The sequence below is a fragment of the Taeniopygia guttata genome, chromosome 33 (assembly GCF_048771995.1).
Source record: "Taeniopygia guttata chromosome 33, bTaeGut7.mat, whole genome shotgun sequence".
Taxonomy (NCBI): Eukaryota; Metazoa; Chordata; class Aves; order Passeriformes; family Estrildidae; genus Taeniopygia; species Taeniopygia guttata.
The window spans coordinates 2,205,405-2,224,184 of record NC_133058.1 but is presented as its reverse complement, the minus strand read 5'-3'; the positions used below and the strand labels follow the sequence as shown (position 1 = coordinate 2,224,184).

The 18,780-nt window shown below is 53.7% G+C and overlaps 3 protein-coding genes and 1 long non-coding RNA gene across 4 annotated transcripts in view; 1 reads left to right on the top strand and 3 right to left on the bottom strand.

Moving 5' to 3' along the window:
• Positions 1–18,780, top strand: part of LOC105760508 (uncharacterized) — a 483,916-nt gene that overhangs the window by 218,933 nt on the left and 246,203 nt on the right. The gene's annotated exons all lie outside the window — the stretch shown is intronic.
• LOC140681279 (uncharacterized) lies at positions 7,665–8,616 on the bottom strand. The gene is made up of 2 exons (XR_012052493.1): positions 8,383–8,616; positions 7,665–7,957 (listed from the first exon to the last, which is right to left on the bottom strand). It is a non-coding gene; the product is annotated as an uncharacterized lncRNA (long non-coding RNA).
• On the bottom strand, positions 10,561–15,303 carry LOC140681226 (serine/threonine-protein kinase pim-1-like). Its single transcript, XM_072920688.1, has 6 exons — positions 15,288–15,303; positions 12,613–13,007; positions 12,023–12,073; positions 11,452–11,818; positions 10,622–10,801; positions 10,561–10,586 (listed from the first exon to the last, which is right to left on the bottom strand). Exons 1-6 carry the CDS (start codon positions 15,301–15,303, stop codon positions 10,561–10,563), a joined length of 1,035 nt encoding a protein of 344 aa, XP_072776789.1.
• The window catches only part of LOC140681225 (uncharacterized), a 77,945-nt gene continuing 76,879 nt past the window's right edge, over positions 17,715–18,780 (bottom strand). Inside the window, exon 5 of the mRNA XM_072920687.1 lies at positions 17,715–18,131. Within this exon, the coding sequence (XP_072776788.1) occupies positions 17,715–18,131 (417 nt within the window). The remainder of the gene's footprint in view (positions 18,132–18,780) is intronic.

Below are 18,780 nucleotides of genomic sequence, written 5' to 3'. Positions count from 1 at the left end.
AAACCCATTCCTTTCTCTATAATTCACACCATGCTGCTTTTCATTCCTCATCCTTTTTAGTGTGAGTAGTTACTCCATTTTCCCACTTTAATACAATTGTACCACACTTCTCCTTTCCCATATCCCAGGAAGCTGCTCACCCATTACATGGCTTTAAATGGAGTAATTGCAAGATTAGGTTCCTTTGACCAGGCCATTAAAAAATGCCATTACAGAGGAACTGCAGGAGAGTGCCTGGAAAATCAAGCTTTGAGGGTGAAAGCTCTGCAGGCATATTTTTATTGCTATTGACCACCCCAGGGCCTCTGGGAGAAGGGAGCCAAGAGCATTTCTGGGGTTTTTGTCCTCTGAGGAAGGAGAGAAGGCAGGAGTGGCTCCATGTGGGGTGGGTGGGATCAGCTGGGATCTAGGTTGTTGTCTTCACTGAGAATTAAAAATAAACATTGTCAGCCCTGGGAGGCAGAGCTGGAGTGCTTGTCCAGCTCCTTGGGACAGCAGGGCCAGGGAGCTCCTGGGGAGCTGTGGAGCTGAGGAAGGGTCTGGAGCAGGAAAGGCTGAGGGAGCTGGGGCTGAGGAGATGCTGAGAGGGGCCCTCAGGCCTGGGTGACCCTGTTGTGACCCTGAGTGTCCCCGGGTGTCCCTGAGTGTCCCTGTCCATCCCTGTCCGTCCCTGTGTGCAGGAGGGCAGAGCAGCCCCAGGCCCTGCTACAGGCCCAGCAATGGCCCCAGAGCCCCGGGCAGGGCTGAGCCCGGCAATTCCCTGCCCAGGAGGCAGAACTTCCCTGTGGGCACTGGAGCAGAGCCCAGAGAGGCTGTGGGTCCTCCCTGGCTGGGGATATTCCAGAGCCCTGTGCACACCCCGCTGTGCCCTGTGCTCGGGATGGCCCTGGGGTGGCACCAGCTGAGCCTCTGTGCTCCCTTAGCCCTGCCCCACTCCGGGATTCTGGGATTCATCCCCCCACATGAGTTTTTTGGGTGACCCCTGGGTGAAGGTGTTCCCGAGCTCTCTCTGGGTTTCATTCAGCAGGAAATCATTTTGCCACATTCTCCAGTGGTGTCACCGAGGCCGTCACTTGCCGGGTCACAGATGGCTCGTGACTGTCCTTGCTCCCTCTCTGGGCTGGGGATGGAAAGTTCCTGGGTGAGCTGAAGGGGAGGATCCCTCTCTGTGCCATCAGCAGGTGCTGGCCGTGACCTCCCAGCACTTGGGCCTTGTCACCGTCACCCCTCTGCTTTATCCTGAGCCTCTCCTCAGGTGGAGCCCGGCTGTGGTGGCACCCCCAGAGCGGGGAGGGACATAAAGGACAGCAGAGCCACCTGTGAGCCAGGGCAGGGCTGATAAGGAGCTGGTTTGGGAGGAGTGACTTGGAATGCTGCATGTAAATGTGGGAGTGCAGAGTCCCAGCTAAAATGTGGGCGGGTGAGATAACAAAGGGTCAGGAGGGCTGATCCCGGGAATATTTCCTGAGAGCAGCTGTGTTCAAAGCTGGCTGCAATTCACTGCCTGCTTTTCCTTGACAGGGAGGTGACCTCCCTCTGCTGCCCGCTGAGGTTTGGGGTTGATATTTGGGTAGTATTTGTCAACGGACCAGACCAAACACCACCTTGATTTGTGTTCTAAGGCACCTGCTGTTTGTAACAGGGATTTTCATGAGAGAGGTAGCAAGGGGAGGGCGTGTAATTTCATCTCCAGGCTGTAAAAATCCATTTCTGCTTGTACTTGTTGATAATGTAACTGTGACACAGCTATTACAAAATGACCCGAATGCACTTTCACAGAGTTGTCATAATGAAGGTTGGTCTGTACCCACAGGTGCAGGATGCTGCTCACAGTTTGATGGAAACCTGGAACAACTGGGGTGTTTTTTCTCTTTTTTTTTTTTTTTTTTTTTTTGTGTTTATGGTCCTTCAAATATTAACAACATTTTTTTTTTATAGCTGCCATCTCTGCAGTACTTTCACCTGCAGTTGTCCAGGGCTCCATAAAATAACCTTTTTTTTTGAACTAAAGAAAAACTGACTGGAGGAGGAAGACTAGGTTTGGGTGAGGGTGGATTTTTTCCAAGGAATTCCAAGGGCAGAGCGGGACCTCCTGTAAAATGAACATTTTGTGTGGTCATCAGTTGCTTCAGGAGTATGTCGCTGTCGAGGCAGGACGGGAATGAGAAGACTGACTCAGGAGACTGCTGAGAGTAAAACTCTGGTTTATTCAAAATACACTGCTCTTTTATTTACATTCTTTCCCAACTCTTTCCCAGGCTTCTGCCTGGCTAGAAACTCTCCATTTCTCTCTTTGACTGAATCTGAGACCCACAGGAGTATAGATTAAATCCTTGGAGATGTAGATGTTAGAAAAAGAACAGAAATTACCCCTTGGAACGAAACCAAACCTGTCTGTGCTGGCTGGTTTTGTCTGTCTTGGTGCCTGGGGTACGAGTGCCACGAGGACCTCATTTCTGGGAGGGCTGGAAATGGACAGTGAGGGGTTTGGGATGTGGGAAAATCACTGCCTGGAGAGGCTGGGGTGTGTTCTGGGAAATGCAGGCACTGGGAGAGCAAATCCTTCAGCTGACTGTCAGAGCAAGACACACTTTTTGTGTCTCTTGGAGATCTCTTGGGTCACTTCTTCTGTCTCTCGCGTAGAAATTCTGGCCCACCTGCCATAATTAAAAGTCGGGATACAAAATTAGGTGGAAGTGCAGGACGGTGTGATAGGCAGGATGAGTGTGGCTCCAGAGAAGGGAACAGGAGTGGGAGTGAACAGGATCTCATGCCCAAAGGTGGCTGGGGTGGGTCAGAGGATGGAGGATGCGCTCCTGGAGGCAGTTTGGGTGCATGAGAAGAGGCTGAGAGTGCCCAACAGGAGAAGCAGCACCATATGGGACTATAAAGTGAAGGGAAAACCCCCTCGTGATTCGTGCAAGTGAGTAAACAATTGCTGTCCCTACCTGCCTGCAGGCAAGAGGTTTTGGTGTGAGTCTGCTGTTCCAGGCTTGGCCAAGGACACAGCCTGGGAAGCTCCTGCAGTGTGATTCAGCCCAGTTTGTTTTGAAAAGCCCCACAAAAACACAAGCACATGTACAGGAGGCATGGAAACTGCAGCTTGTGTTGGGAGCACAGTTGCTGGGTTTGTACATTTCAGCCAGGAAGAAAGGAATTCTTGTTGAAACTTGTTCTGTCTGTTGCTCTCTATGTAAACTTCACATATTTTGTGGGATGCTGCATCCACAGAGTAATCAGAAGGCATGGGGGAAAAAAGAGGCAACATTTGCAGATAGTCCAGTTTCCATTTCTGCTTTGCTGCTGCACATGATTAGCACATTGAACATAACTGCTAGCACTCACTTACAAAGACTGTGAATAAATCATTCCTTTGATCTTCTTCAAAATCCAAGAGAAAGAAGAGATAGGGTAGGATAAGGATTGCATTAAGTATGATAGTGTTTAGAATTTCTCAGTCTTGAACGTTCTTTATTCAGGGACCGACATATTAAAAATTTTAATTATTCCCATTAAAACATTGTTCCCTGGTACAGCTGTCAAGAGGAAATAGAACATAACTAGGACATTTGTGTCGGGCCAAAAGTCACCAAAATCTCCAAGCATTCCCAAGGAGAACTCTCAAGGAAAGTGTCAGAATCCCAAATGACCTTGACATCACCTCCGAATCAATAGCTTGACATCTGATAGAGACAAGTGGAGAATGCTCAGCGATAAAGGGAGCTTGTGTGGTGCAGCAGCAGAACTCAGGCAAAGAATTAAGGGATAAGGAAAATGTCAGACTATAGAAATCAACGAGATACTGTTGCCAAAAATTAGAATTCTCACTTTGGGCTGTAGGAAAGGAGAAAAGCGGTAGAAGAGGGTAGGCAAGACTCAGAGGCTGATCCCCATCCTCTGCCTGTGACACCACTCCTGTTGTTCTGAAGCTTTTCAACAAGATGTCTAGGGACAAACTGTAAAGAGTCTAGAAGGAAGAAGGAGGAAAGGAATAAAAGATGATCAGATCTGAAAGTGAGTTTTATCTGGGGAAAGAAGGAAGGAAACAAGGAAAGAAAGGGAAGGGAAGGAAAGAGAATGAGAAAGGGAAAGGGAAAGGGAAAGGGAAAGGGAAAGGGAAAGAGAAAGAGAAAGAGAAAGAGAAAGAGAAAGAGAAAGAGAAAGAGAAAGAGAAAGAGAAAGAGAAAGAGAAAGAGAAAGAGAAAGAGAAAGAGAAAGAGAAAGAGAAAGAGAAAGAGAAAGAGAAAGAGAAAGAGAAAGAGAAAGAAGGAGAAAGAGACAGAGAAAGGGAAAGAGAAAGGGAAAGGGAAAGGGAAAGGGAAAGGGAAAGGGAAGGAAGGAAGGAAGGAAGGAAGGAAGGAAGGAAGGAAGGAAGGAAGGAAGGAAGGAAGGAAGGAAGGAAGGAAGGAAGGAAGGAAGGAAGGAAGGAAGGAAGGAAGGAAGGAAGGAAGGAAGGAAGGAAGGAAGGAAGGAAGGAAGGAAGGAAGGAAGGAAGGAAGGAAGGAAGGAAGGAAGGAAGGAAGGAAGGAAGGAAGGAAGGAAGGAAGGAAGGAAGGAAGGAAGGAAGGAAGGAAGGAAGGAAGGAAGGGAGGGAGGGAGGGAGGGAGGGAGGGAGGGAGGGAGGGAGGGAGGAAGGGAGGGAGGGAGGGAGGGAAGGGGAGGGAGGGAGGGAGGTAGGGAGGGAGGGAGGGAGGGAGGGAGGGAGGGAGGGAGGGAGGGAAGGGGAGGGAGGGAGGAAAGGAGGGAGGCAGGGAGGGAGGCTTCAGTACCTGCCGGGCTTTCTGAGCCACTCACCAGCATTCCCAGTATGTTTGCAGGTACTCCAGGGAAGCTCCTTCTCATCTGCAAAGCAGAATTGCAGCCTAAGCCACTTTTCCCATCCTGTAATTCCCCTCTTTAGCCACAGACTGGGGAGAAGTGGCAAACTGCAAACGGCTTGATTACCCAAACTTGGGTGATCCCTGTCCAAGGAGGTAGGAAGGAAAACTGAAAATATTCCTGCAGTTGGGCAAGTTGGAGCCAAACAGCACTGTAAGAATGTGTGTGATTAGATCAGGACCAGTTGCTGTGTGTGAGCTCTCTCCCTGTTAGCACATCTACCAGCTCATCAATGTCCATGGAAGCAAAAGGCTGCATCTGCCTTTAACTGGGACAGATAAACTGCAGGCAAGCCAAATTCCTAGGCATGCCTGCACATGTCTGGGCAGAGCTATAGTCTCTCTTGGTGATCTCATTTAAACATAGTCAAAATTATTAAAAGATGCTGCTATATGGATATGACAATTCGTGAAGATAAAATTGTCATATATTTTATCATTATGTACTGTTAAGATACTCTTCTAAGAAGTTTTTAAAAACACACAAGCCAGCGACAGGGATTGCAACACAATGTTGAAACCACCTGGACAAAGGAGGGAGGACTCCATTCACAAGCATTCACTGAGACGCTGCTGCTGGGCCGGGTGCTGAGCACAGGGCTGGGCACACAGAGATGCTTTTGTTCTTGCTGAGCTCCCACTGAGCCAAAGCCTGGCCTGCCCCTCCTCTGGCCACGCTGGAGAGGGGCTGGGGCTGCGGGGGAGCTTGGGAGGGGACACAGCCAGGACAGGTGACCCCCACTGACCCCGGGGATACCCCAGACCATAGGGCAGGCATCACGCTCAGGGTATAAAGTGGGGGGAACAAGGAGGAAGGGGGGACATTTGGAGTGATGGCTTTTCTCTTCCTAGGTAACACTCTAGGCTGGAGGGGGCCCTGTCTCACCAGTGGGCAGGGTCAGCACCAAAGACACAGACACCAACTGAAGGAATTGTGTCATTTATATCATGCACAGCTGCAAAGAATCACAAAAGGATAAGCTCAGCAAAGCACATCATCATTAGCAAAGCATTACAAAAGAAGCTCAGCAATGCATCCAGTCATTGCTACCAGAGATTGCCTGGAGTGATTAAGGAAAGATCCATCACCAGTTAGCCTCAGGCTTTACCATCATCCACAGCCACACATCAGCTGGGGGAAGCCAAGGACTGGAGAGCCACTCCCAGACACCGGGAATTCCTGCAGGTGCCTCCACCTCTGCAAGCAATGAGGCTCCAGCCCCAAAGCTGTGAGAGGACCCAGCTTTTACACTGTTAAACAAACAAGCTGGCATCACTGCCACTGCGAGAACATCTGCTTTCATTCTCCTGACTGCTTTCTCCCAAAGCCTGGCCAGGGCTGAAGGAGGAACCAAGGGAGTTGACTTTGATCCTTCACCCCCAAACAAGGCCAGATGGGGCCTTGTCTGTTTCTAAATACAGAAAGATAAATTCATGTTTTATCAAGGAACACATGCATTGATCGTGTTGTTAATCATGCTTCCTTAATGAGTGGATACAAATACAACATTTGCTTGGAAGGTTCATCTAGAGGTGAGCTTTGCCTCAGGGCCTGTTCAGGCCCTGATCACAACCTGTTCAGGCCTTGGTACTTTGATCAGTCCTGAGACCTACAATCAACTACAACCTTTGTAACAATTCTTTCAGTAACACAGCTTAGATTTAGGTATTAGGCATAAAGGCATCTCCTCTTGTTCTACAATTAAGTGCAGTTTAACTTCATTACTCAGAGCTATTCACGTTCCTTTTAAAACATGCCTAAATAGTTGCTATTCTCTGTTATTTATCAAATGCCTCTCTTTTCTTGACACTGTCTCTTTTAAGAAAGGTCTCAATACTCCACTTCCCAGCACAAAGTGTCACAGCAACTCACCAAGTGCACACAGTGCAATGATGACAGGCCCTGCCACCAATGCATTTCACAGCAGCCTCTAATTTGGCAGCCACGAAGCCAATCCCACCAAGGAAAATTTTCTTCTTTCTGCCACTCTTCTACTGCTCTTTCTGTCAAGGTGATTCCTGACTGTTGGCCTTCAAACCCATCACTGCTAGCAGTGCAACATCCCCGTCCCCTGATAGCCCAGGTACCTCCTTGGCCAGCAAGCAGATAATCCAAGGCCATGCCGTTCTCTGGAGTCCCCATTTGTGTTTGTTGGAGCTCATAGGATGTGCTAATGGGCATTTCAACAGTATCATTTACTACCTCTTCTAATAATCCAATGCACTATTGGACATTTTAAGAGTATCATTTACTACCTCTTCTAATAATCCATTCAGCTCATTCATGTCAACTCCATGGGACGGGGCAGCGCACATGGGGCACTGGGTGAACCAGAATCCTTTGCTTTCGGAAACCCAAGGCACTCTTTGGGTGGAAAATGTTCTCTGGGCCCTAAGTCTTCCGTGTGGTCGTTGCTGAAGGACCCTAAATGGGGGCCCTGCAGCTGGGAGCGGTGTGACACTGACACTGACCAGCTGCAGCACCCCAAGTTCTACTGACGTTGGGAGTGATGGTAAAGCACAGAAATCTTCTGACACTGTAGCCTCTATAACTGTAACAGGGTTTGGTTTCTCCTGAGGGGAAATCTGAGTGAATCCTGTCACACTGATCGTTGTATTCCCGTGTCCCACAGCACAGGTTTCTGTAACTGTCCCTTCATTGACTCCGTTACGAGGCAGAGCCCATTGACAGAGTTCTGGCCACCCCACAGGGTGGGCCCTCCAAGGGAACCCCATTCCTCCCAGCTTCAGCTGAGAACATACCCAGCAATTAGTGACACTGTGTGCTTTGGCTACCTTGGTCTTTAAATTTTCAAAACATTTTGATGACTGATCCCTTGGTGAAACTCTGGAGGTGTTTTGGCAAACGTCAGTAGTACTTTAGTGACACCGTTCTTCATTCTTTTTGCTCAATGTCATTCAGGTTAGGAACAATAATTCTGTTGTCCATGGAGCTGGCAACTTTTTAATTCCAGAATAATGCCCCCAAGGTCCTTTAGTGTTCAGCTTTACCATGTTGTCTGTGGGTAACAAGGCTTGGTGGGGCCCTTTCCCTTTTGGCTGGAAGAGGGCCAGGACCTCTGCTTAAAGAAAAAAAAGGAAAAAGAAAAAAAATACAATTAGATGAATTGTAAAAGATACAAATAAAATCCAAGTGTTAGTGAAACAACTTCTGTAACTTTGCATTAAGAGGTAAATGATCTTTTTAAAAAGAGAACTCAGTTATTTACATTGTAAATGTGCTGATGGCATGGATCCATCTTACTGACCTCAACAGCCTTTTTTACAGTTTTTGGGGTTTGTTTCCAACATTCTTTTTTTTAAATTGTGTTCGAAGCAATAGGAAATTGATTGGGGCCCTTCCAGCTCCAGGCAGGACTGGGAATCTCAACTCTGTCAAACCCCAAATCCTTTAGAAGATGACCATCCTTCTCACTCTGGGAATGAGCTGCACATTCCCTCTGAAATTGTCAGGGGTTTCTTACGGATGAAAAATCCCACTTACGGCTTTTTGCTCTGGTTTGGAAGTGGGAAGGGCAATTCTCCATCCATCAGCTCCAGACTGCACTGCCTCAGGAACACGGCTCACTTGCCAGCTTTGGCCACTCATGGCACTTCTAGAGGAGGAAGAAAGTGCAACTGCACACTTCCAGCCAAAAAGAAATGAAGAATGAATAGTGGAGATCCAGGCGTTCCTGCGGAGATCCAGGGGTTCAGCTGGGACTATGGAGAGTTTGGGTCCTTGCCAATTGGATGTGTGTCCCCAGCTGCAATCTCCTGGCCTGCAGGGGAGTCTCACTCACCTGCCAAAGCAGAAAGCTCAGGCACTGTGCTCCAACGGGCTCGTCTGATGCAAAGCTGTCAGAGCACTGTGAGGGCAGAGCCAGCCCAGCTGTGCCCGGGGCAGAGCCCAGCAGAGCCCTGGCAGAGCCCAGAGCAGCCTCAGCACCCGCAGAGCCCGGCTGCAAGGAGAGAAACCAGAAAGCCCCGTCAGCTGAAGGCTGCTGTCCCCTTGTCCCAGCTGCCCACAGAGCCCAGGCCATGCTGGCCGTGCCCAGAGCTGTGCCCAGAGCTGCCCATCACTGCTGCCTTTGGGAGCAGAGCAGGAGGGCAGGACATTCCCAGCCTGCAGCCAGCCACAGCACATCCAGCCCCTCAGCAGCTGCCCAGAGCAGGAGCCTCCTTGTGCTTGTTGCTGTCTCCCAAAAGCTCTGATCCCACCATGCCAAGCAGACGGGGACTCACCTCACGCCATCCTCCGCTGGGAGAAAAGCTGGTCCCAAACGATGTCCTCAGCCTTCTCCAAGGGCACGGCCCATCCACGCCGCAGCTGCTCCCAGGCACTTCCCAATCCCGACTGGACCTTACATAGAACGCTTCCTCTAGAAAAACAAACAACAAACTGTTGAAAAGAGATTAGAGACAAGGGGAAACAAGAAAAAAACTCTTATCTCTGTCAGAGGTCTGAGGAAGGCCCAACCCCTACATGCTAGGGAAAATCCCACCCATGGGGGAGAGAAGGCCACACTTTCTCTCTTCCCTCCTGCACTGCCCCCCAAAATAACGGTGATCCCAAAGCAAACAAGGGCAGTGGAGCAGCCCAAGCCCTTCCTTGCCTGCAAAGCAAAGCAGCCCCTGCACAGGTTCTGGAGTCCCACCTCTGCTCCCGCCATGGGGGTTTCTCTGTGCCGGGCTGGCTGCCCCAGCCCCAGCCCCAGCCTCAGCCCAGGCCATGCTGGGTGCTGGGGGCTGTTGGCAGGGCCAGGAGCCAACTCCCATCTTGTATCCACCCCAGCCCACGCCCCCAGCCCTGCCAAAAAGCAGCTGGGCAGTGACTGAAGTTGCATCTGCCCCAGCAAAGGGAGAAACTTTTGTTCCCAGCCAGTCTGAGCAATGCCCAAATCTGGGAGCATTTCCCCGGCTGTGGACTCATCTGTGAATTCGCTGTGGAGCCTGGCTTTGAAGACGGTGCCACAAGTCCATCATCTTCAGCTGCCAGTGGCCAGGTTGAGGAAGAGGTTGTCATCCTTGATGTTGTCGTCGCTGTCTCCAGCAGCAGCAGCAGCCCCACCTGGTACAGCTTCTCCAAGGGCTCCTTCTCCTTCCCTGGGGGTCAGACCAGGCTGTCAGGGTTCTGCCCAGGGCCCCAGCTGTCAGGGAAGCAGGACAAGCAAAACCAGCTCGGATGGCAGCCACCAGTGCTGGGCAGAGCAGCTCAGCTGCAGCACAAGGGCTGAGTGTTCCCACCCAACAATCCCAGTGCATTGATACAGGCAGGGAAAAAAGTCTGGGTTTCCTTGCTTCTGATTGCCAGGGCATGTGTGGAGCTGTAACTTACCAGGGCCCTGGAGCAAAGTGTGCATGTGGCTCTCTCCCTTTTTCTACGGCAGGTGAATATCCTGTATCCAAGGATCACAGAACAGGTCTTCTAAGGAGGGTCTGTCCAAGAAGTGCATGGATAAACACCACCTGATAAGAACTTGGCACTCTGGGCAGAGAAACCAGAAACCACCGGTCAGCTAGAGAAGGCTCCTGTCTGCTTTGCCCCACTCTTCCCATGCCCAGGCCATGCTGCTTTTGTGCTCAGAGCTGTGCCTAAACTTTCCCATCAATTCCCTGTTGTGGAGGAGAGCAGGAGAGCAGGACATGTGCCACCTCCTCAGCGGCTGCCAGAGCGAGATGCTCACGAGCTGCTGCTGTCTCCCAGCACTGGTATTCCCCCGTGGCCAGAGATGAGGATCCACCTGGAGAGAGCCGCTGTGGCAGCGAGAGCTGATGGTCCCAGCTGATCTTCTGGCCCCTCCTGAAAGGGTGCTGCCCGCAGACCATCTGGTGCAGCAGGATGCCCAGGGACCAGATCGTTGCTGCCTCGCCATGGTACCAGCCCAAGTGGGTCCATTCTGGGGGGCTGTATGAAAGTGTTCCTATGGAATACAGATGGAGTTCATCAGGGGGATGCTGCTGCTTCCAGAGCCTGGCCCCAGCATCCCTGGGCGTGCAGGGGCCGCCCCAGTGGCACACGGGGCGACTGCTGCACTCTCGCCAGCACCTGGGACATGTGTACAAACTCAGGGCTGGACAAGAAGCCACTGGTGTTGGAAGAGGGCAGCAGAAGCCCCAGCAAGCCCTGACCGTGACATGCAAAGCAAAAACCCACTCAGGGCTGGGGGAAAAATCATCTCCTTATCCTCCCTGCCTGCAGTGCCCCAAAAATATTATGAAGCCAAGGCAAACAAGGTGAGTGGAGCAGCCCAAACCCTTCCTCTCACCTGCACACCAAACTGGCTGGTGCACTGGTTCTGGCTCCCTCCTATGCTACCCCCACCCACGGGTGCTTTTGTCGGGCTGGCTGCTGCTGCTCCAACCCCAGCCCCAGGCAGAGTGGTGGGCAAAGGCTGCCAGCGGGGCTGGAAGATGCCTCCCCACCCAGCCCCGCTCAAAAGCAACTCAGGGGAAGGCTCAGTACCCTGACTGGCAGCAAAAGGGAGAATCCTCGCTGCCACACCCAGCTTGGCCTGTGAGATGTTGGGCCATGAGGTGGCGGGACCGGGAGCAGACCCCTGCCCAGGCTCACCTGCAAAGTGAGTGTAGGCTGTGTCTTGCAGGTAGGTGCCACAGCCAAAGTCGATCAATTTTGCCTGGCCAGTGGCCAGGTCAACCAGGATGTTCTCTGGTTTGATGTCGCGGTGCAGGACCCCTCGGCTGGTGCAGTGCCGCACGGCCTCCAGCACCTGGCGGAACAGCTGCCGTGCCACCTCTTCAGACAGGAACCTCCGTGCCCGAATGAAATGCAGGAGGTCCTGAGACCGCTCCGGCCGCTCCAGCACCATCACGATGTTGTTGGGGAGCTCAAGCCACTCCAGCAGCTGGACCACACCAGGGAAGCCAGTGGACACCTTGTCCAGCAGCACGATCTCCAGGGGTGCGCTGGTGCCGTCGGGCTGCGGGAGGACCACGGTGCCACCAGTGGGACTGATGTCCTGCCAGGGCTGGGGAACCCCTCAGCCAGCCCGGGATGCTCTGCGCCCTGCGCTGGCCCCACGCCCGCTCCCCATCGAGGGGTCCTGGTGGCTTCCCCCATGCCGGGCCTCGCCTCATCCCCGCCCGGCACAGCCCGGCTGTTCCCGCTGGCCCCGCTCACTCACCAGTTCGTCCCAGTGCCGGACGCGGTTCCGTGGCACCCTTTTGATGGCCACCTGCAAACCAAAGGCACCACCGGGTTCAGCTCGCCGCCCGCCCTGCTGAGCCCCATCCTCCTCCTCCCTTCTCCCCCTCCTCCTCCTCCTCCTCCTCCTCCTCCTCCTTCTCCTCCTCCTCCTCCGCCTCCTCCTTCTCTTCCTCCTCCATCCCCCTCCTCCTCCTCCTCCTTCTCTTCCTCCTCCATCCCCCTCCTCCTCCTCCTCCTCCTCCTTCTCCTCCTCCTCCGCCTCCTCCGCCTCCTCCTCCTTCTCTTTCTCCTCCTCCACCTCCTCCTCCTCCTCCTTCTCTTCCTCCTCCATCCCCCTCCTCCTCCTCCTCCTTCTCTTCCTCCTCCTCCTCCTTCTCTTCCTCCTCCTCCTCCTCCTCCTCCTCCTTCTCTTTCTCCTCCTCCACCTCCTCCTCCTCCTCCTTCTCTTCCTCCTCCATCCCCCTCCTCCTCCTCCTCCTTCTCTTCCTCCTCCTCCTCCTTCTCTTCCTCCTCCATCCCCCTCCTCCTCCTCCTCCTCCTGCGCCCGCCGCCGGCCCCGCCGCTCACCGGGGCACCGTCCGAGAGCCGCGTGGCTGCGAAGACGCTGCCGAAGCCGCCGCGCCCCAGCAGCGAACCCACTCGGTACCGCTGCTGCAGCGCCTCCTGCGCCTTCCCTGCGGGCGGGACGCGGCTGTCAGCGCTCGGCCCGGGGCCAGGAGCGGCCCCCGAGCGCCCCTCAACCGCCCCGGGCCGGCCATCCCCAGGCCTTCGGTCTCGGGAACGGGACACGGGAGGCTCGGGGCCGGCGGCCGCGCTGCTGAGCAGCGGCGGAGCTCGGGCCGGGGAAGCCGCGGCGGAGGCGGCAGCGGCCGTGCCGCGTGTGTCCTCCGCGGGGCCCGGGAGGAGCCGGGGCCGGGGCCGGGCGGAGCCAAAGGGCGGCGATGCCGCCCCAGCCCCAGGCACTGATGCCCGCCCAGCAGCGCCACCGCCAGCACGCCCAGAGCCGGGCGGAGGCGAGACCGCGGCGGGGCGGGCGGGGGCGGGGACGGGGCAGCCCCGCCCGGGGCCGGGGGCGGGCCGGGGGCATGGCCCGGCTGGGCATGGGGGAGAAGGAGGCGGGGAGAGGGGAGGGACAGCGGGTGAGGGACACCGAGAGGAAGGTGTCCCACAGCCGGAGAGAAAGAAGAGAAAGAGAAAGAAGAGAAAAACTGCTTTTGCTGCCGCTGCTGCTGCCGCCGCTGCCGCCGCCGCCGCTGCTGCCTCTGCAACTGAAGCACCGAGGCCGTTTGTCCGCGTGTCCGTTCCCCGCTCGCCCCACGGCCGAGCCCCGCGCGCCCCGGGGACAGCCCCTTCCTCTGTCCAAACACGGGAACTTTGCCGTGTTCAGCCCAGATCCAGAGTCCTGACTCCTGCCCAGGGGCACAGGAATCCCCTCGGCCGCTGCTGTGCACTGTCCCTGCTGAGGGTCAAACGCTATCGGAGCGCATTCCCTGAATGCTGAATTTGTACCTGACCCAAGAACTGCACTTACCTATCCATCATTGATTTCCAAAAAAAAACCAAAAAAAAAAAAAAAAACACCAAAAAAAACCCACAAAAACAACAAAAAAAAAAAAAAAAACAGGGGAAGGTAAAATGTGTGTAGCTCATGCTATTTTAGAGTGTCTAAAACTTGCCAAATTGTGGATCTTAGAAGTGAGATCCATTTGCAATTAATGGGAGGGGGAAGTAGTGTAAGATGGAAAAGGGGAGCATAAAAATAAACAGAGAAAAACATCTTGGATTATTTCTTTCCATTTTCATTTCATTTCTTAAAAACTCTTTCAGTTTTCCCAGAATCTTCTCCACAATCCTGTTTGCTCTTTCCAAGAACCTTTGCTGGAGAATGAGGAAGCTTTGAGCAGTTTCTGTCACAAGATGTGCCACCAGCTGCAGCTTCTCTTGGCTTCCCACACCGTGTGTGCAGCTCGACTCTTGCAGAAAAGTGGGACAAATATTTGAAGAACTTTATAGCTTGTTCTTTCTTTTCCTTGTGGGCTGGGCAGTTGTGGCACTGGTGAGATTTTCACTGTTATTGCTCTAGCCTAAGAAACCATGACGGGCTCCCAGGAATTGTCAGGGAATGCAGAGAAAGAATCTCCGGAGCCTGCAGCCAGAAATGGAGAGCAGTGTGATAATCGTTCCAACATCCCCATGGACATCTTGAAAATGATGTAGAAGATGAAAATGGGCTGACAGAGGGAGTTTGTTTCTGTGTTCAGTTTAGAAGCTTCCACCTCTCGAGCACTGATATAAATCAAGAGTACAATCAGTGCATGAAAAGCACCAGAACAAGCTGGTCCTCTCAGTGGATGGCTGAAAGAATCTGAAAAGGAAAAAAGCAGGGAATGATTTTGTGAACTTTCCCTGTACAATGGAACATTTTTACTAATAATTTCCAACCCATTCCCTCCGCTTTTGTCCTTCCTAACAAGGCCATTTTCATCCCAGATTCCCCATGAAGTAAGAACCCTGAGCTTGTGGAAGTGCCTGAAAGATGCCCTGTTCCTCTGCAGGGACACTCAGGCTGGAGCAGGAGCCCTCTCTGGGGAAGCCTCCTCCGAGCTGGAATTTGTGCCCTGCTGGGAGAGGAGGAGGAGGGGGAGAAGGCTGGGCACTGTGTGGCAGGAGCAGGGATTTGGGCCGCAGGACATTCCGTCTGTGCCGCTGCCCCACAATGGGCGGGAACGCTGTGGGGATAACTGGGGGACACTGGAGCGGAATATGGATGGCACTGGGGGGAACTGGGAGGGCCTGGGAATGAACTCAGGTGTATTGGGAGGGACTGGGCTGTGCTGGGATGGATTGGAGGGGCACTGGGGCTGTACTGGGCTGTACTGGGGATGAACTGGGCTGTGCTGGGAGGGATTGGAGGGGCACGGGGGATGTACTGGGGATGAACTGGGCTGTGCTGGGAGGGATTTTAAGGGCACTGGGGCTGTACTGGGCTGTACTGGGGATGAACTGGGCTGTACTGGGAGGGATTTTAAGGGCACTGGGGCTGTACTGGGCTGTACTGGGGATGAACTGGGCTGTGCTGGGAGGGATTGGAGGGGCACGGGGGATGTACTGGGCTGTAATGGGAGAGACTGGAGGGATTGAATGGGCTGTTCCCGCCTCTGCTGCCTCCCATTTGCCGAGGCTCCCGCCCATCACAGCCGCCAACCAATCAGCGTCAGGGATCATGGCCTTGGGGGCGGTACCTGGAGCCTGCGCCATCTTTTCTTTTGCCTACAACTCCCATCATGCTCTGCGGCCCCATAGAGCCCCATTAAAGCCGGGACTACAACGCCCATCATGCCCCGCGCACCACAGACCCTCGGTATCCGCCCCCATCTGTCCCACAAGTGTCCCCCAGACCCTCCGGGATCCCCAAGTGCCCCTCAGCGCCCATTCAGGACCCCCAAAACTTCACTGGCAAAGTACAGAAGAACAAGAAACTTTGGAAAAGCATTTAATACAAAACCAATCCAGTTTAAATCACTTGTCATAGGAGTAACTTCATTCACTCAGCCCATTTAGTCTGGAAAGGTTTAAAGGCTTAAGTTGTTCAGGTACCCAAAAATGTTCCATATAAAGAGCATTAGAAGGAGAGGAAGGAGAGACAGAGGAAGGCAGAAGCTCCGCAGTGTGGGAATCCAGGGCTTCCCTCTGGCTGCCCTGGCAGGTCTGGGACCCTGGCAGGGGTCAGGAACCCCCTGTACAGAGCCCCGAGAGACACTGTCTCTGATCTCTGTCCATGGAAAAGAGTTTTCAATCTTACAGGATGAATTACAAGCTCTGAGTGTTTGATACGAGTAATAATTAAGTGTGGCACGAGTGCAAAAGTAAAATTTTAGGTTTCTAGATTAGGGGTTCAGAGGGGACAAGATGGAGGAAATTGGGTGTGTTTTGTCCTTTTTCTCCTCCCTCATGCCCTCCATGTTTCACGGGAAAGGCCTCGCAGCGTTTTTTACAGACGGCGTCTGGACGTCCGTAATTCTTTGCTTTTTATTGTCTTGTAATTGTCATAACTCTTAAATTTTTATTACTCTAATTGTTAATTTATTACTCTAATTATTAAATTTTTTTCTTATTAAGTTATCAAACTCAGGGATGCTGAGAGGGACAGGAGGGGCTTTGGTGCGTCCTGGGGAGGTGAGGAAGGGATCATGAGGGAGGTTTCAGGGGATCCTGAGTGGGCTGGGAGCGACCAGGAAGGTACTTGGAGGGGATTGGGTGTCTGTGAGAGTTTTTGGGGGGTCCTGACCCCTGTGGACCCCCCAGAGATGCCACTGGATGCTGCCGCAGCAAGATGCTGACAGGAACTGGGGACGCCGAGATGGGCTTCGCCTTCCTGGCACTGGGGATTGGGCTCTACCTACGCAAGAAGGTCAGGGGGTGCCCGGGGGTCGTGTCGCCTCTCCCCCAGAGTCTGTGTGCTCCCCCCGGGGCCCCCAGCCCGGTGTCACCCCCTTTTCTCTGCCCACAGAGCTCCTGAGCCACCGGCGGCCGCAGAGCTTCCCTGTGGCCTCGGGCCCAGCCGGGATCCCCCGCTCCATCCCCACGCTGATTTTGGGGGGTCCTGTGTACCCCCAGCCCTGCTGTCACTCTGCCCCTGCCCGCCTGCTCCCAGTGTTCCCAGTAACGCTTCCCAGTTAAACCCAGCCCAGTTTATGGGGGCACTGGGGAGGGACTTGGGGGGACCCCACGGCGGGGCCGGCACTGGGCAGGGAGGGCGGGGTCCGGGTGGGGAACACTGCCTGCTGCGGGTCTGCCCGGCAACTGCTGAGTCATCAGCGCCGCTCTCTCTGATTGGCTGACTCGTGTCCACCGCATTCTCTCATTGGCTGAGGAGAGGCCCGGGAGTGCAGAGAAGGAACGGGAGAGATCCCGCCCCGAGCAGCGGCACGGGGACAACAGACCCAGCCCGGGCACAGGGAGGGAATTTATTACCAACCAAACCACGGCAGCACGAGGAGAAGGGAAAGAAATCCCTCCAACACCTTCCCCCCACCCAACGGGGATCACCCACAACAGGGATATCCACCATGGAGAGACGGGGACATCCGAGTTTAGACCAAAGCAAATTTTATTGTGTGTACCAGGTGTTTATACAGGGATTTACTTGTAGGGTGCTTATATAGGGCTCTGTTTTTGGTAACAATTTCTCATTGGTTACACATTCTTCATGACATCCTGTAACCTGGGAACATTATCAAAAAGTTTCACACCATTTTTTCTGGTCACTTCTTGCCCAGAGAGACCTAAACTGTGTCTGTGTCTCCCACAGTTTCTGCTCAGTCAGGCCTCAGATATCGGGCCCCTTTATCAGCTCCATTGCTTTACTCTCTGTTTTATTCCCCATACGGGGGCACCAGGGCTCTGCCCAACGGGGGTCACTGGGGATCATCCAGCCCGGATCCTCCCATGGGGGATGGAGCTGGAGCAGCGCACCAAGCTCTTCCCTCACTCTCTTCCCTCACTCCAAGCTCTTCCCTCACTCTCTTCCCTCACTCCAAGCTCTTCCCTCACTCTCTTCCCTCACTCCAAGCTCTTCCCTCACTCTCTTTCCTCACTCCAAGCTCTTCCCTCACTCTCTTCCCTCACTCCAAGCTCTTCCCTCACTCGGGGCACTCACAGGGCTTCCCTTAGTGGTGCCTCCGCTGGTGCTGGGTCAAGTTTGAGCTCCTGGAGAAGCTCTTCCCACACTCCCCACACTTGTAGGGCCTCTCCCCGGTGTGGATGCGCCGGTGCACGGTGAGGCTGGAGTTGCGGTTGAAGCCCTCCCCGCAGTCGGGGCAGCGGAAGGGCCTCTCCTCTGTGTGAATCCGCTCATGTAGGAGAAGATTGGAGCTGGTCTGAAACCTCTTCCCACACTGGGGACACTCGTAGGGCCTCTCCCCGGTGTGGATGAGCTGGTGTGTTCTCAGACCTGAGCTCTGCCCAAAGCTCTTCCCACACTCCCCACACTCGTAGGGCCTCTCCCCAGTGTGGATCCTCTGGTGCCAGATCAGGCTGGATCTCCAGCTGAAACCCTTCCCACATTCCAAGCACTTGTGGGGCTTCTCCCTGCCATGCGGCTTCTCCACCAGCTCTGAGCTCTGGCTGGATCTCTGCCCGCCTTCCTGGCTCAGGGGGGCTCTTTCCTCCCCGCAGCTCCCTGGGCTGGGTTTGCAGCTCCTCCTCCTGCAGCATCTCCGGGGCTTTTCCTCCTCCTCCATCCAGCCACACCCAGGGAATGAAAAATCCTGGTTTGGGGAAAAAAACAAGAGGAGAGCACCTTGGACTGGAGGTTCCTCCTTGCTCCAGTTCATCTCAGGAAGTCACTGGGAATCTTGTGTCTGTAAGAACCTCCAAAACACCAAGATTTAGCCCCAAAATCCCACAAACTTCAAGATACAGATCAAAAACTCCCCAAACATCACAAGTCAGCAAAAACCTCCTCCAAAACATAAAGATTCAGCTGCCACATAAAACCAAAGCACCAACATTTAGCCCAAGAAAGCTCAGAAACACCAAGATTCACCCTGGGAAAATCCTGGATCCCCCTCCACAGTCACCTGCTGCATGTGGGGGGAGAAACGCTCCTGGGGCTGGGGGGAGGCTGCAGATACAGGGAGGGGTGAAACCTTCTGCTGCTTCCTCTTTCTGCTCCTCCTCCTCCTCCTCGTCTTGTGTCTCTACCCTTCCTCACACTCCTCTTCCTCCTGCTAT

Coding starts and splice junctions, on each gene's coding strand:
- LOC140681226 (XM_072920688.1), bottom strand. Junction 12,074..12,612: donor GGCTCTCGGACGGTGCCCCG/GTGAGCGGCGGG, acceptor TTTGGTTTGCAG/GTGGCCATCAAAAGGGTGCC. Junction 10,802..11,451: donor AGCCTACACTCACTTTGCAG/GTGAGCCTGGGC, acceptor TGTATTCCATAG/GAACACTTTCATACAGCCCC.